At 37.5% G+C, this 18,495-nt stretch overlaps 1 protein-coding gene across 1 annotated transcript; it reads left to right on the top strand.

Moving 5' to 3' along the window:
- Window positions 1–11,252: 11,252 nt before the first annotated feature.
- Window positions 11,253–11,879, top strand: LOC121253463 (uncharacterized mitochondrial protein AtMg00860-like). The gene has a single exon (XM_041153476.1). It carries the CDS (start codon window positions 11,253–11,255, stop codon window positions 11,877–11,879), a length of 627 nt encoding a protein of 208 aa, XP_041009410.1.
- The last annotated feature ends 6,616 nt before the right edge of the window (window positions 11,880–18,495 follow it).

Genomic DNA, 18,495 nt, shown 5'->3' with positions numbered 1-18,495 from the left:
GCCAATGGAGTGCATCACACTAGATTATTCATCTGTATGACCCCAAACCTCTCACATTCCATGTTCTCAATCTCTTCTCCTACCGCAGTCGCCAAGCATCTCCGCCATCACCCATCTCTATCGCCGATCTCCCCCATCTTCCTCGATCATCTCCATCTCCTCTCCAAAATCAACCCACAATGAAGGAGGATGCAAAGGGGGTGAGCAGAGAAGGAGAGAAGCAAAGAGAATGAAACGACAATTGAATAACATCCGCCATTTACAAAGAAACAAAGAGAGAGAGAGAGAGAGAGAGCGAGAGCAGCTTTAAACCAAAAAAAAACTTCTCGAATTCAATGGCCTTGAATAGCTACATGAGTTCAAAGTCGCACTCAAAAAAAGCCATTGGTGATTGTTCTAGGTTCTCTGCAGGTTCTTGGGAGTTGTATGCACGCTTATGGGTGTTGTGAACCAGAGGGAAGGAAGTAAATATGGGGAAAGTTTTTCCAACAATTATTAGGTTTGGCTTCAGATTGGATGGTTGCTTCAGGCTACCGAAATCAACCCCCAATCAAACCACATTCCATTCAAAATCATAGTGAAACTCATCTCTACTTGGTTGCCAAGAAAACTTAGGAAGAAAAGAACAGAAAAATCGGAACATCAACAGATTTTTCACCTGGACCAATCTCAGCTTCATCACTGCCTAGAGCTGCAGCCGCACAGTGCACTTCTTCCCTCAGTGGCCTCTGTTTCTCATGTGGTAAGCCTCCATTTCATTATTCGCCTTCCTCGTGTGAGAACGGAGAGAGGGAGCGTTGACAATGGAGAGAGGGGGCGAAGAGAGTGGGGAGATGAAAATTCGTATCTAGGTTCGGAGGGAGAGTGAAGGGATGAGGGATCCATTGCATGCGTGCGGTGGGGGCACACGGTAGGAAAGCCGAGGAGGCTACGTGTAAGTCACTTATTGGTGGATTGGCTTTTGAACATCAACAGACAGATCGTTTTGAAGATTAACTCTTATATGATTACTTTTGTAAAATATTTTACTGACCAAAGCATTTTTCTCATTTTTTCTCACTAAATATGGTAGGTCCAACTTTTTTTAAAGTATTTTAAACTTGTATCTAATGTTTCTAATTATCTGTTATGGTTTATTGTTGTCTATTCTACTTGTTGGTTATAAAATGAATTAGGTCGTCCAACCCATTCAAGGCTAGTTACCAAGGATAAAGGAAGAGAGGGGATATGAAAGATATGAAGCCAAAATAAGTTAAATCACATGCAATAAGGATGGAAGTGACATAACGAAAGTGTGACTCAACTAGTCCAATCAAAATAAGATACTCTAAATAAGGAAATAGACATCTCTAAAAGGAGTTGATCTATAAATGTTGACACTCTCTACTACTTTTCTACACATAGAAACAGACTCTTTAGATTTTCTCTCTCCATGAAGAAGACGTCTTCTTCAACCTCCTTCCAAATTTTAATTTCCTTCATTGTATTGAAAGATATGTGAGGTAGTGAGAGACTGTACAATTATCAAACATAGTGATTTTCACCCCAAACGATCTGTAGAAGTAGGATTTATGTCGAATTACGTAAATCGTTGTATCCTTAGTTATATTTTATATTCTTTATTTATTATTTATTTCAGAGATGAGCATTCGAATACCATATCAAAGCTCAAACCATCGTTGTGGGTCGTTCAATAGTATTGTTGGGGCTTTGGTCATGCTAGAAAAATTGATTAATAGTTTAGTGTCATCAAGATCAACAAACCACTCTTTTTACAACAGGTCACATGACCCAATGAAAACTCAGATAATGTAGTATGTAATGGAAGCATTGTATGTGTTGCATGTATTTTACCTGATGAATATTAAATTTCTTTCTTTTACATGAATTTGGTTAAAAAAATTAATTACTTGTTTATAGCTTTAGTTATTTTTGACATAAAATATAGTTTTCCATTTTCATTTATGTTTATTTTTATGAACAATGTTCAATATTTTTAGATTTATTTCATTCCCTTTGTAATGTTTTTAACACTATTTTTTGCTTAAAAAATGAATAAAATATAAGTCTTTTAGAAAAATTAGTTTTTGCAAAATCTGTTTATACTCAGATTTTTGGGGTTCAAAAAGTCAGATTCGATCGAGTATATGCCTGAATCATAACTTGGGTTAATCCGGACGGGTACCTAGGCCGCATTTGAAACCCGGATCCAAATTTGGCTATACCAAGTACTCGAACTCGTTACCTTCTCAAATTCGTTAAATGACTATTGTGGTTGGATTAAAAAAAGAGTTCCACTTCTAAGCAGTCCGACCGATTATGTGCATATAACAGGCTCCCTTTCATCTGCTGCCACATTAGAAATTTCACCAAATCAAGATAGCCTCATTCACACAATATAACTCTCAAATAGAAAAGAAGTATAGCAAGATCAATTCCACCATCACCCTCAATATCTACTTCTCCACTTCCATCCTCCATGTCGTGAGTTACAATATCCTCCATGATAGACCCACAATAGCCCCTCCACATCAATCTCGAATCTAGAAGCCATTGCACACACACACACACATATAGAGAGAAAGACTAGTGCACTACGTTTAGCCTCTATTAACCCACTCAGCAATAACCACCATCATAGCAGCCCAAAGCCCCACTGTGTGCCACCATCCCTTGCCACCAAAAAAAAAAAAAAAAAAATTGCTGCACCATGAGATGAAAATAGCCCAGATGTCATGTCCCAACAACCCAACAAACCTTTGCTTTTGTTGCTAAAAAACAAAGCACAATTTCTTCCCATGCACGACAATCCCGCAAGCTTCCTCCACCACAGCGCCACCGCTACCTACAGCCCACAGGACACCAGCAACCCCACCGCAAGCTTCCTCTCTTCAACTTTTTCATACCAAAAAAAATAAAATACAATGGTGGGCACCTTATGGAAACCACACCAAAGGATTCCCACACACCACAGATTTCATGCATGTGAAGCCAAAACAATGCTCAACTCAGATCTACAAGTCACACTCTTTGTTTCTCCCTAAAATAAGAAGTTGGAGGATGAATGCGTGAGAATCTGAGAGTAATTGAAGGTAGAGGAAAAAATAAAAAGATGATATTTTGAGAGAAATTTAGCACCAAAGGACAGAGGAGGTGAGATTTGAGAATCTTTAAAGGTAGAGAGAGAGAAGTTTGAGAGAAGGAATTAAAGGCTGGAGTACTTTTCTGCAAAATGGTTTTCGTCTCTCTCTCTCTCTCTCACTCTCTCATATGTTCTTTTGTGGTGGGAATATGTTGTTGTGCATCCATATGATAATTGTGGTGGGAAGCCTATATGTCACTTAATTATTGATGGGCTATTAATTGGGAGTGGATGGACGGACTGGTTCCAAGGTTTTCTCTTAAAAAATCCTAATAACCTACAATAACAAATTCTTACTAGGACTACAACACCCTAGTGGGTGATTCATATGCAATGAATCCCAACAATCATCGCTAATAAAATATATAACATAAAAATATTTTGGGTTGCTTAGGTTTAGACCAGTTTTGGATTTATTTCTTTACCAATTGATTCAGGCCTCCTTTATTTACATAGATGAGATGAAAAATTTGTGAATAGCATTGAAATAATTTGTAAATAGTAATGAAATTGTTTGAATTAAGATATTTTATAGAATTTTGATAAATGAGAGAAATTGAATAAAAATATTATAAAATTAAAATATTATTAGAATATTATTTTTAATATTATTTTTAATTTAGAATTTGAAAATGTTGAACTTTTTGTTGTGTTTTGTTTGTAAGTTTGAGAAAATTATAATGATTAGATAAAAAAATTTGAAAATTTGAAAATGAAAAATGTTTATATTTGAATACTATTTAAATGTTGAGATGAGATACATGGAATGAGATAGACTGATATCTATTAAAGCTAAAGAGACCCCACTTACCCAAAATCAATAGCTATGGTCAAACCTCGGTCGTGCCTCATTTTTTTAAGGGAAAGTATTGTCATCATTCATTCATCAAGAAACTTACATCTATGAGCAGATACATTCTAAGATGTCCTCATATCTAATATGACATCATAAACTAAAATAATGCATTTCGAGCTCTATCAGTACACTATTTTCTTTTGTGACTGGTCTGGTCTTCACTACTAATAATGCTCTCTACAGAAAAACGTCCAAGAGACAATTCAACTTCACCCTTCATATAAGGAGATGACTCAACCTCTACAGACAAAAGTCCAAGAGACGAACTCTTTTTTATTTTAATTAACAATAAGGAAATAAAAAAGGAAAGTAGTAAGATATATGCAAAAAGGACAAATTATAGTTTGGACCAACTCCAGTAGACTTCAGAATCTGTGACGGAGTGTGAAGGCAACACACATGTCTCTTTTCAGCCACAAAGGTCAGATCCAAAAGATCTGTTGGCGAGAGTCCAGCGATCTGGTGCGTGTGGCGAGAAAAGCTGTCGGAAGGGGTGGCACATGAGGACCATGCGTAGATGTGGGTAGCTCGTGAGGACCACTCGTGGTGGTTTTCATAAAACTATCACTTTCCTCTAAACGATTTGCGGCATAGGAGTCTATATATGCGGCGCGTCTCTCGAGAGTTGTCGGAAAGCTGTAGAGCTCTCAGCCCTGTCTCATTAAATGTTGATCTAATGGCCTTCATCTTTGCTAAATCACTCCATCATTATCGCTTGTTGGTAAATGACATTAATGACCTTAAATGTTTTCTATATAAAATGACATACATATATAACAGCTATTGTTTTCGCATCTCCAAAGGATTTTCAGCTTGTATCACTCTTATACAAAATTCATAGTATATTTAGATTAGAAGTAGAGCTTTTGTTTTTATTTCCTTTCTATTTAGGATCATGCTACATTACCCCCAAGTTGCCCCTGGTCTATTTTGGGTATTTTTTTTAATATTGAAGAAATACATACACACATAAATTCACTAATAGTAGCATTTTTAACATTAGAAAAGCAAAATTACTAGGGACAACTTGAGGGTGCAACTTGGAGGGAAAACTTAGCATTTTCCTTCTATTTATATTCAGATTTTTTATTCGCACAATTGATATTAAAAAACACAAGATTTTCTATGAGTTCACTTACAACTCTAAATGAAGTCTTGAATATGGGTGAAAGTTTTCAATCCGGACCGGAAAAACCAACCAAACCAGACCAAAAATCATATTGGTTGGTCTTAGTCCATGGTGTCTGAGAAATTTGATTTTTGGTTCAATCCTATGGTGTATTTTTTTGGACCAAACCAAACTGAAACCAATTGAATTTTTTACATATAAATTTTTTAAATATTTTTTTATGTATATAATATATTAGTTTATATGTAGTTGTATAAGTTAATCATGTAATTTTTATCCAATCTATTATCATTGACTATATAAAATATTAAATAATATACGCTATCAATTATGTATATAATATATTATTTTATAACCAGTTGAAATTTACGAATTTTTTTTCTTTTTTTTTATAAAAGGGATCACATTTCATTCATAAAGAACATACAATTTTGACTTAAACAAGTCAGTTACATACGTTAATAGCTCCCCAACACACTTCCGTGGCTGACATGGTCTAGTCCATATGACAGATCACTAAAGACCAGGTCTAAAGGATCCGTCGTACACAAACTCTATCCCCGACAGAGAAATAGTAACCAAATGACAAACCCATACCCCGACTACGCGGAGTACGATGCACCAACCCCATACACCGCCTAAGCGGAAAGAGGACATCACACCGTTCAGACCAAGGTACAAAGGGACAACATTTTTGGATTTTTTATTTTCCAAAAAAAGAAAATAGCGACACCCAGTGGTGCTGCGCATGACGACGACAAAGGGCCTCCTGGCGTTGAGAGAGAGCCACTCGCCGAACGTCTCCGAGATCTTTTGGTCACGCTTGAGAGCAACTTGCCGCTCTGATTGGCACCGCCTTCGGAAGTCTTGAAGATCGGCGGTTGGGCAACGCCATGGAGAGGCGCGTGCTGATCTATAGTCGCCGGACATCCATGATCCTCGATTCTCCCTTATTTAGCCTGCAAACACAACAAACACAAAAAAACGGAGCACTACACAAAGAGGTCGGTGGGGGATGGAGGGAGGGGGAAGGAGCTGAAGCTCCCACCCCCTCGAGATAGGTCTGTAATGCGGGTTCGAGAGAGACGGGTTTAGAGGGTTCGAGAGAGGCAGGTTTCAACTAAATTTACGAATTTGACGCAAAGAAATATGACGGTAGAATAGTATGAAGCTCGATTTATGAAATTTGGAAGATTTGCCCCTCATCTGATTGGAACGGAGAAGATGCAAACTACGAAGTTTCAAGACGGATTGCAATCAAGGATTCGAAATCAGGTCACATGTTTGCCGATAGAGAATTTCCAAGAATTGGTAAATTTTGCGTCAATCACGAAAGCGGAGCAGTGAAGTCTGATTTCTCAAGTTCATGTAAACTGGAAGAGAGGAATGCCTTACTCGCCGGGAAAAGATGCGGGAAAGAGGAAGGTTCCCTATGTGATGGATAAAGGGATGGGGAAAGTAGTTGGAAATGTAGTACCCGTTACTCCACCACCATGCCGAAGATGCAGACAAAGGCATAACGGTCAATGTCGATTCGCTACGGGAGCATGTTTTAGATGCAGTCAGACCGACCATATGATTCAAGATTGTCTATAGAATATGCCTGGAGGAACCACGACGCCAGGAGGCAAAGGAAAAACCTCTGCGAAGGTCAAAGTTTATGCAATTACGTCAGGAGAGGTAGATTTGAAAACCGATGAGGCAACTGATGCCGAAGTGATCACTCATAATATTGCCATGGTAGAGAATATTTGAGTAACCTTAGTTACTCTTATAGGTAAGGTTAAATTGATGCAACACATGGCATGCCCTCTGTTTGACTCCGGAGCATCGCAATCTTTTGCGACTTATGATTGTGTTCTCAAAGATGTGAGTTGAATATAGAACCTTTGTCCAGAAAAATCCTAGTAGCTATTCCGGATGGGAAGATAGTTGGATGTACTTTTATGTAACACCCCACTTAATTAACCCTTGGTTAACCCTTAAGTACTCTAGATTAGGCTTTTGATTATAGGTTAATCACTTTCGTTAAGGTTGATAGTGAGATTAACATTAATGTTGGTATTTAATGTTAATGAGCTAATGATTAGAGAGGCAAGCCCATTAGTAATTTTGGTGAGGCTTTTTAGAACTCAAGTACATTCATTGGCCTAGCCCAAGAAAACCTTGAACCAAACCCTTAGGAAATCAAGGCTGGTTTTGGCCTAAATATAGGAAGGTATAAGGCCTTTGGTGTAGATTGGAGCCTTGGCCCTTTTCAAGCCCTTCTGACCAAAAGCCATGTTTGGACTCATTTCACCATTCAAAGACCAAAGACCCAATACACCATACCATTGGTTTCCTTAAGCCCAAATCACATTCAAAGTACCCAAATTAAGTTTTGAAAATTGGCTAAGGCCATTAACCATTATACATGAGGTTAGTGCACTTTAAGCCATGTTTTGAAGCTTAATCATACTTAATCTTTTCTTAAACATTTTAATTCAAATTTTTTTAACTTAATACTCCCTTAAACCATGATTAGACCATATTAATACCCTAACTAAATCATCCCACATGTCATTAAGAAAAATGACAAAACAAGCCAAAACCATACTTCAATCAATTTTGTGCATTGCCCTTTATAAAGTTTGGACTATTTTGCCCTTGGGTCCAACATTTTTGTGGTTTTTCCTCAAGGATAATATGGTCCTTGAACTAAACCGGGTGCACCTTGGTTTAGTTTGTGTAGGAACCATTTGGATTGAATTTGAACCAACCTCCTGCCATGGTTTGCACCACCACCCCACGCCACCTCCTTCTCCACCCAATTACCAAGAAGTCCCATGACTATCATGAAGGGTTTTGACTCATTTTCGCTGCCCAAAAACATCCAAAACCGAACTCATTTTTCGCCACCACAAAACCACCTCCATCCACCTGTTTTCAAGAGTGGTTCGAGGGTTATTCTGCCACCCAAATGACGCCCCACGACCTGGAGTCATCTACAAGACCCTTGCAGCTACTATAGTGAGGAAATGATGGTGGTTTAGGGTACTATTTCATTCTGCACAAGTGACCTAAGCTTATGCAAGCAAATCTGAAAATTTTCCAGATTTGAGCACCTCCCACTTCACCCAATCACCAAGCACCAAGCCAATGTCCCTCACCCCTTGGCTACCTATAAATACTTCCCTCCTCTTCTCATTTCACCCACACTATAGCTCCAATCATCCTCTTGAGCCTTGAGCGCATTTCCCCCTCTTAGAGATCAAAAGAGTGCAAACCGAGTGAGTTTTGATGAGTTCTTGAGTGTTCTTGTGTAAGGCAGTCTAGAGTGCTTGGAAGGCCACGAAATTTGTAAGTTTTCTTCATTTTTATCTCAGCTAGCATGTCAAGTTTTGTTTCCAAGTGTTGGTACGAAATTTGGTTGAGTTTTGAGATAGTTATGATGCATAATGCAAAACCAAGTTACTTAAAGGAAGGTTTGAATGATTGAGTGTTTTTAATTGAAAATTTAGCTATGGCATGTTCTAAGCATGATTTGATATGATCTATCATTATCCTAACATGATTATGGAAGATTAAATTTGTGATTAGAAGCATGCCATGATAGGTTTTAAATCTATCTTGTTTAAGTATATTGGTGATTAAGAATTTCTTAGTTTTTATTAAGTGTTAGGATGAACTTGATTATTTAAGGATTAGACTTCATAATTTTCCTAAAGATGTTAGTGATCATTAGTGATTAAATAAAATCTCATATGCATGCATTCATAAGGATCAATAGTTGAAAATACATATAGGCGTCAACTAGGATGCATGCCATGGGTTGGGACTAATTGGACAAGTTTCAGTTTGAATTTTGAAAATCCAAGGGTATAGATGGTTTTAGAATGCCAAAAATATGAAGTCCATGAAATTTGATTAAATTTGGAGTTCATTTGCAGCTAGTGAAAATTTAGGGCCTAAATGGTAATTTTTGAAAGTCTAGAGATATTTTTGTAAATAACCAATTTTTGAAGCCTTTGATTTTGAACCCATCCATAAGAGTGTTAACTCAAACTTAGTATACACATGATTTACACAGCTACGATGCTAATTTAAAATTTCTCCAGAAGTTTATAAGTTAGCCTTTAACTTACATCTTGATAAATTATTTATGAATTATTGATAAATGTTCATTCATATATTTCAATTATCATTTTGAACATAAAATATCATGTTATATGATACATTGACTGCATACTTACAAGACATGTGACATTTTCACCATTTTTAGTATATTGCATATAAATGTCATTTTTCATGAAACTTGCTACATATGCACATGTCATGAAAAATATTTTCCAAAATATTACATGAAAATCATTTTATCACGACTCCAAAGGCTAGGATGGGAAATTATCCTAGTGAAACTCCTCTGTCCACTCTAGAGTGTTTAATAATGGAGTGGTAACCTCCGAGTTGACGAAAAATAATCAACAGACTTCAAATAGGTTCTTTTTAAAGAACACCAGAGCGAAGTCAACATGTTATAACACCTAACACTGGTGGGTATGCACGTTATTATTTTTATGATGTTATATTATTTACCAATGCATTGAGAACAAGTCTATAGACAACATAATTTCAACGTAAGTTATACTACGGTCACCGGCAGGTACTCACAGTGCATATGAGGAACTGTGACATTACCAGACGTTATGTTATTAATTAAGATAATGATGTAAGTCTATGATGATGAAAGTTTATGATGAAATTTTTATGTCTGTTCAAAAATGATGACGAAATTTAAAACTTGTGTCTCCATATTTTTAAAAGATGTTGAGAAATTCGGATGGGAGACATGCATACTGATTTTCTACATCTCATGCATTGCATATTTATCATTTTTCATGAGTGATTTATCTTTATGTCAGTTAGTTATTTAACTTGCTGAGATTTCGAGTAATTCTCACCCTTTTATGGGACCACTATCATTCTATTTAGAATGGTAGAAGTTGTGTCAGGGATCGACTAGGATGAGATTGATGGAGCACTGGATTTGCATGATTGATGAGGAGCCAGATTTGGAGAGGAAGCTGGACTTAATTTTGATGTTCATAGCCCAAGTCCTTTATATTTTAGATCGCATGAAAAGAATGATATGACTTTGTATATAAGTCTATGCTACTTTATATTTTGAACATGATGATTATCTAATGAAGTTGGGATATTTTAGTTATTTTGGCATATTTTTCACCTTAACCTTTTATTTCTCCTACAATTATAGCATACTGCTAGTTGCATACTACGATGTATTGTGTTGCATGTCCCGACACTCTGAGTCTCCGTTCCATCCCAAGCGGGGATTAGGGGTGTCACATCATATGCTTAAGAATTCTCCATTGGAAGTCGCGGGTTTAACATTAATCACCAACCTAATCGTTTTCCATCTAATGGAGTTCGATTTAATTTTAGGAAGGATTGGTTATCAAGATACTACGCTAAGATAGATTGCTGAAGGAGGGAAGTAATTTTTGATTTACCATCCAAGGACAGAATTTGTTACATGGGAGAAGTGATTAGGTTAATTCCGTCAGTGGTAATGGCAGGACAAGTTAAGAAGAGTATGATGAGAGGAGCTACCGCTTATCTCGTAGTTTTGACTAGTCCAACGGATGAGTTTAAAGGAGTCAAGGGGATTGCGGTGATAGAAGATTTTCCTGAAGTTTTTGTTGATGATTTTCCTGGATTACTACCAAACCGAGAAACGGAGTTTGTGATTGAGCTAGAGCCAGCAACGACTCTAGTACACAAGGCACCTTACCGAATGGCCTCAACAGAATTAAAAGAGTTGAAGGTACAAATTGAGGAATTTCTCGAGAAGGGTTTTATTCACCCTAGTTCGTCTCCTTGGGGAGTGCCAGTATTATTTGTGAAGAAGAAGGATGGAACCTTGAGAATGTGTATCGATTACCGAGATCTGAATAAGGTGACCATTAAGAACAACATCGAATAGATGACTTATTGGATAAGTTACAAGGAACATCAATGTTTTCAAAGATAGATTGTGATCGGGTTATCACCACCTCAAGATCAAGGATCAGGATATACCTAAGACTGTGTTTCAAACATAGTATGGACATTTTGAGTTCATAGTAATGCCTTTTGGATTGACGAATGCCCCATCAACATTTATGGATTTGATGAATCGAATCTTTAGGCAGTACTTGGATAGTTTCGTGGTAGTATTCATATATGATATATTGGTCTACTATCGAAGTAACAAGGAGCACAAAGAACACTTAAGGATAGTATTGGAGACTTTGCAAAAGCATGGGCTTTACGCCAAGCTTAGCAAGTGCCAGTTTTGGCTCCGAAAAGTCAAATTTTTGGGTTACGTCATTTCTAGTGAAGGAGTTGCAGTAGATCCAACTAAGATAGAGGTTGTGGTAGAATGGCAAAGACCAACCAATGTCCATGAGATACATAGTTTCCTTGGTTTAGCAAGTTACTGCCGAAGGTTCATTGAAGGATTTTCCAAACTCTATAATCCAATAACGACATTGACTAGGAAGAATACCAAGTATGTTTGGAGCAAGGAGTGTGAAAGAAGTTTTCAAGAATTAAAAAGGAGGTTAACCACAACACCGGTATTGGCTTTGCCTGAATCACTCAAGCCTTACGTGGTATTCAATGATGCCTCTAAGATGGGATTAAGATGTGTCCTAATGCAGGAAGGACGAGTAGTCGCTTATACTTCGCAACAACTTAAGAATCACAAGTAGAATTATCCTACGCACGACTTGGAATTAGCTGCAGTAGTGTTTGCATTAAAGATTTGGAGACATACTTATATGGGAAAAAGTACAAGATATATACAGATCATAAAAGTCTCAAGTACTTGTTCAGTTAGAAGAACTTGAATATGAGACAAAGAAGGTGGGTTGAAACAACAAGCAATTTTCAGTGTGAGATAAAGTATCATCCTGGAAAGGCCAATGTAGTAGCAAATGCCCTTAGTCGCAAGACTCAGATTGACATGCCATTGATATTGGCAGGAATGAGGAATTGGTTGATCGGAAATTCGCCAAGAGATGTTGTGCTAACAATAGTATAGAAGATTGTAGCATTAACTAAGGAGGAGATAATAGAAGGGCAGAGCAAGGATGATAAGCTGGAGAAGCTTCAATAAAAGATTTTAAGATCTGAAGGACCACAGCATTTTACTATTGGAAGGGACGGAATGATATGTTACAAGGGTAAAAAAGTAGTTCCTAATATCCCATAACTGAAGGAGAAAATATTAAGGGAAGCTCATTGTACCCCTGGTAGCACAAAGATGTATAGGGATCTGAAAAGTCAGTTTTGGTGGGAGGGAATAAAAAAGGGCATAGCAGAATTCGTTGCGAAATGCTCAATTTGCCAACTAGTGAAGGCCGAACATCAAAGGCTAGCTGGAGAACTGCAGCCATTGACGATGGCGTGCATTTTCTACCCATAGTTAATACAGACTCTATGGATAAGCTTTCTTGGATTTATGTCAAAGAAGTTGCTTGATTGCACGAAGTACCTAAGTCCATAGTATCGAACCGAGATACGCGATTCACTTCACAATTCTGGCAGAGTTTGCAAAAGATGTTAGGCATGAATTTGAGGTTTAGTAGTGCATATCATCCGCAGACAGACAAATAGACTGAACATACCATTCAGACGTTAGAAGATATGTCGTCTGCATGTGTGTTGGAACTAAGTGGCGATTGGGAAAACCATTTGTCTTTGATAGAGTTTGCTTACAACAATACCTTTCAAGCCATGATACATATGGTGCCTTATGAAGCACTGTATAGAAGAAAGTGTAGATCCCCTCTGTGACGAAGTTGGAGAATGGAAGATTTTAGGGCCTGAATATTTGCAGGAGATGCAAAAGCAAGTAGCACTGATCCAAGAAAGGATGAAAGTAGCTTAAAGTCATCAAAAAAGTTACGTCGATAAAAAATGAAGAATTTTGGAGTTCATTGTAGGTGATTGGGTATATGTTAAGATCTCGCTTATGAAAGGAGTCGTACGATTTGACAAGAAAGGAAAATTGAGTCCTCGTTATGTAGGACCGTATGTAGTAGTAGAAAGAGTTGGTGCAGTGGCATATCGACTAGATCTACAGGTCAAAATGCAAGGAGTGCATAATGTCTTTCACATATCATCTTTAAAGAAGAGCTTCGGAGAAAGACGACCCGTAGTGATGGAGCCTAGCAATATTCAGCTTCAACCTAACTTATCTTACAAGGAATGGCTAGTGCAGATTGTGGATAGGAAGGAACAAGAGCTGAGGAATCTAAAGATACCCTTAGTGAAAGTGCTCTGGAATAATCCAGATTTTTAGGAAGCGACTTGGGAAAGAGAGGATATGATGAGGACTAACTACCCTCATTTGTTTGTATCTTAGACTTGGGTTTTGTAATAAATTTTTGTGTATAACTGATTGTACTTGGTATGTCTTATATAAACTCTTGATTGTTTTGATTGATCTCTTAGTGACCCTGTATGCACCTACCATACCAGGACATGGCTCGAACTAGAAAAACCCCACGTGTGTTTGTGTCCTCAACGGCACAAATTAGAGAAATAAGAGAATATAGTCGCAAGAACCGACGTGAAAGAAGAGATCGAATGATGGCTGCTCACTGGCGATAGATAGAAAAGTTTGAGCATCATCTCACCCATGTGATGGATGCGGATTTTTGAGGAAATGTTTTCCTATGATGAGCATTATCACATGAAAAGCGACAACCTCCGCACGACTCATTAGTATGGAAGGACATCAATAGAATACGCTTGCTTAGACTTAATCAAGAAGCAAGGTCTAGTCGCACTGCTGAAAATTGCGCAAATAGATATATGCCTTTTGAGACCTCAGACACGTCTATGGATCGTATTTGTTTCTGCAAAGAGGGTCAACCTTTCGAAGACACCGAACTCAAAATAGAGCATAAGTTGAATGAGATGTTGGTGAACATGTATTTTGACTATGATCTAGACGCGATATTTTATTTTTCACAATATTTGGTGACAAAGGAGGAAAACGGCGTACCACCCCTTTCATCATCAGAAGATTCTATGGAAGTCAATGCTTGAGGTAAGGATCAAGGTTGTACTCGATGTTGATTATTTTATTGGTTGTTACGGTGCAAATTTCAAGGACGAACTCTATTTTTAAGGGGGGGAGGATGTGACATCCCGAACTTTGCCAAGTCCCCATTCATATTTTGTTCAAAAATTCATTTAGTTGTCGGATTGTGCTAAGTGTTGGAGGATGCTTTAAGCCATGTTATATTTATTTGGACTTTGAATTTTTAAGTTTTGAGAACCCACAAGAGAAAGAAGAGGAAAAAGCCCACAAAGGCCCATGTGGATTTTGGCCAACTAGGATGGAATTAGGGTTCCGAAAAAACCAAAGTTGATTTCTAAGGATGGTGGAAGCGCCACATGGCATAAAAGGAGCATTTTATTCTTTTCTAGAAACTCATCATTTGGAACCTAGGTAAGTAGCAAGTGTGACACTTGTCCAACATGCATAAGGTTCTATAAGGAGTGAGTGGAAGAAACAAGGGATGAGGTAATCGGATTAGGGATTACACACCCACTTGCAAGGCCCCATTTCTATAGTTGACACTTGTCAAGCATGAAGAGAAACCTTTGGAGTTCCAAGAGGATATTACTTAGGAAGAGAGAAAGGCATATTCTAGAAGAAGCTTTTTGGAGGAGCAAGAGAGAGAGAGGGGGTGACGACAACTACATGGGGAGACTCAAGGGACACCTTGGAAAGAAAAAAGTCACTTGAAGTGACCTAGGATATTCAGCAAGCCACACACACACACACACACACACACCCTTTTTGCCACATGGCAACCATGCAAACTAGTAGAGTTTCAAGAAAGATTAGGGTTTTTGTGTTTTGACCTTTGAGCCACTAAGTGCATTGTATCTAGACAAGTCAAGAAGGGAAAAATTGGAAGGTGAGGCAAGAGAGGGTTTCGATTTTTGAGAGCCACACGCCACCCCACACAAGGCAACTTTTGGATTTTCCATGCAATCTTATCACAAGGGAAAGGGCAGAGTCTTTTTGCCAAGTGTGAAGCATGCAATGGCTCTTGAATTTTTCAAGGAGGGAAAGCTCTATATAAAAGCATAGCCGAAAGTCATGGAGGCCTTTTTGCTCAAGTTCTCAACTTTCCTTCTAAGGATTTTAGCCACCACTACTTTTCTCTCTAGTTCTCACACTTTCTCACATTTTCTCACCAACCAAACACCACCATTCTCTTCACTATTTCGAAAATCACCAATATCTCTCCTTCAACTTTTCGACTAGAGGAAGAGCACATGGAGGTAAGGATTATTTCACTTTTCTTGCTACCCCATACACAGCCAAAGAGAGAGAACACACACACAATGTTTCGGTTTAAGGTTTCTTTCACATGAACACACACTTTCAGTTTAGGAACTAGGGTTTTTCTTCAAGGAAAGAAGGAACCCGAAATGTTCTTCTTGTTTTAAGCACATAAACATGAAGTCTAGGGTAGATGAAGGTCACAGCCGCCACTTGGAAGAAAGGCTAGGATTTTATCTTTGAGGATTTCGGATTCTAGGGTTTTTCCATGAGAAAGCATTTTTGAAAACCTTAGACACTTACCCTTATTTCGAGATTAAGATTTCTCTAGTCATCTTCTAATATGTCTTAATATGTTTTTCAAATTTTGTAATTTTATACGTTGGATTTTTGTAAGTAAACTTCCAACTTACTCTTGATAACACTTGTATATATTTTGTGAACTCTTGTTTATTTATTATTGTTGAAATCTTGTTATATGTATGCTCAGTTTTGATGAAAGGATGAGATGTCATGTTTTCATGATGGTTTGTTGAAGTATATTTTGAATATGTTATGTTGAGGTTTCGGTTTTGACATGTATGTGCTATGCATACTTGTTTTGATATATATGAATGTGTATGAGTACGTGTTGTAATGATGAAAATCCATGTTTGGAGGAATTGAATAAATCTGCCAAGGCTACATTAAGGGTATAAAAATCTTTTTTGTGTTTTGGCAAGTATGATTCAACTATGCTTATGTGTATTGGTCATATGATTGCATGTTCTAATATTTTCAAGCCATATCGTGAGATGCATGTTACTAAGTGGGCTATATGTTTCAGTTTTTACATGTTGCATGAGTATGACAAAGTGTAGCATCATGTGTCCATGTCTCATGCATTTGAGTCTATATTTTAAAAAAGAAATGTCAAAGTATGTTTCATCACAACCACAAATGTTAGGACGGATAAATGCCCTAGTGTAATTCCCCGTACACTCTAGAGTGTTTAAAGTCGAGTGGAGAATCCTAGGTCAACAAAGTACAATCGATGGGTCTCGAATGGTTCCTTATGGAAATGATACTGAAATAAGGTTGCACCTAATGCTAGTGAGTGTCATACGATGAAGGCGAATAAGCGAAATGCCGTAAAAAAATATGTTTATGTTATGACGTAGTCACCTCAATCAAGTGGATCATTGGTTGATGAGATAAGTAGCAGGGAACATATGGTGCTTAAGGGAGCTGTGAGGTATCCAACCATATGAATTATGAAATGAATAAGGCATTTGAGCTCCATGTTATGATACGATATGATATGTCATAATATGTTATGTGATGCCCTGATATGTTATGATATGACATGAAATAATGTGATATGTTATGAAATGATAAGGAATGACATGACATGTTATGACAAGAACAAGGACCCAGCTCAAATAATATGAACATGTGTTAAGAGGTTAAAAGATGTAAAGATGTTTTATGAAAAAGTGTATCTTGCATATGTCAAAGTACGTACATGTTCATGCTTCATTTGTGGTTTACTTTTATATACTTATGATATCTGTTGTATGTTGACTGTTTACTTGTTGAGATTTTTCAAAATCTCACTGTAATAGTTTACACTACCATCCCCCCTGGCCCCCGCGGAATGGTAAAAATTGTTACAAGATTAGACGACCATGACGAAACACAAGAGGGCGGTACCCCCGACCATCAAGGAGATACCCAAGAACAATGAGAGCTCGACATAGTCCTCTTTGTTGGAAAGGGTAGAGATTGCCGACCGGCTTATTACCGAGGCATTGCGACTCATTGACGAGCTGAAAAGGTTAAAGAATCAGGACAAAGACAAATTTTTGGAGAAAAGAAAGAAGCCAGACTAAAGTTGTACTTTTGAAAAAATGGACCATAGAAATAGTAGTAGGAAAATAAATGACTCAAGGGTCTTTTGTGAGATTAGTTTTTCGATGGTCTCATGTTTTGGAAGACTTTTGAAATAATTATCTATTTTCGGAGTACTTTAATGAAATTTGAACTTTTGGAATGCTTACACTTCAATACCATGATTATTACATTACCACCAGCCCTGCGTAGTTAAAAGAATTTTTCCGCTGCAAATTACCGCATACTACTAGATTTATAGGTGCATTACATCTTATTTGACATGTACGGGAGGTATGTAGCCTTGAAGTTACATATCCCGATGCTTCAATCACCGTCCAATCCCAAGTGGGGATTAAGGGCATCACATTTTTTTATATAATTTTTATTTTAAAATTTGAAAAAAATGAATTATATTGTGTTTTGTTTAGAAGTTTAGAAAAATTGTATTGATTAAGTAATAATTAGATAAAAAAAATTAACGAATAAAATTTAAAAATATGCGTTTGATTAGTTTATGAATGTTGAGATGGGATGAACCCATCTCAAACATCCAAATGGGGCCTAAGTTTATTAATAAATACAAAACGAGGGGTGGAGAGACCATCGAAACCTCATCATAGCCGATACAACACAACTTTTTCGAAAAAGACAATAAAACCAAAATATTAATTTGGGTCCATGACTCTCGGCAAGAGCGAGACAAGGACTATCAAAAGGATGTTTTTTATGCAATACCACACAGGTTCACCGACCTAAATTTCCCGTCAAAGAGTAAACATGACCTAAAGCTTTGCCCCTCTTCCCTCGAACCGTCGGTGAAGAATATCCCACCCATCACAAGCAAAGGGAGAGATGAGGTAATTCTTTATATTTTTCACTCTTTGTATGTTTGAGATTTTATGTTTTACACCGAGGACTTGAGCCTCCCTTACGGTGCTATGACTAAGAGAATGATTATAAGCTTTCATGATCACTTTCCAATTGCCCAAGGGCCAAGACCAAAATCAGAAAATTGTTGTGCTGATGGAAGCAGTGCTCCAGGTTTAGTTGGTCCGAGTGATTTCTCAAATTATGCTCAAGATTGTTGGTCTGGATTGGATGACATTCTCGAGCTGACGTTTTACATGGGCTTAGATATCTGAAAG

This window comes from Juglans microcarpa x Juglans regia, chromosome 2S (assembly GCF_004785595.1).
Source record: "Juglans microcarpa x Juglans regia isolate MS1-56 chromosome 2S, Jm3101_v1.0, whole genome shotgun sequence".
Taxonomy (NCBI): domain Eukaryota; kingdom Viridiplantae; phylum Streptophyta; class Magnoliopsida; order Fagales; family Juglandaceae; genus Juglans; species Juglans microcarpa x Juglans regia.
This window is presented reverse-complemented; position numbering and strand designations above follow the sequence as displayed.

What these genes read in the sequence shown, in the direction of transcription:
- LOC121253463 (XM_041153476.1), top strand. Translation starts at nt 11,253, where the DNA reads ATGCCTTTTGGATTGACGAATGCCCCATCAACATTTATGGATTTGATG.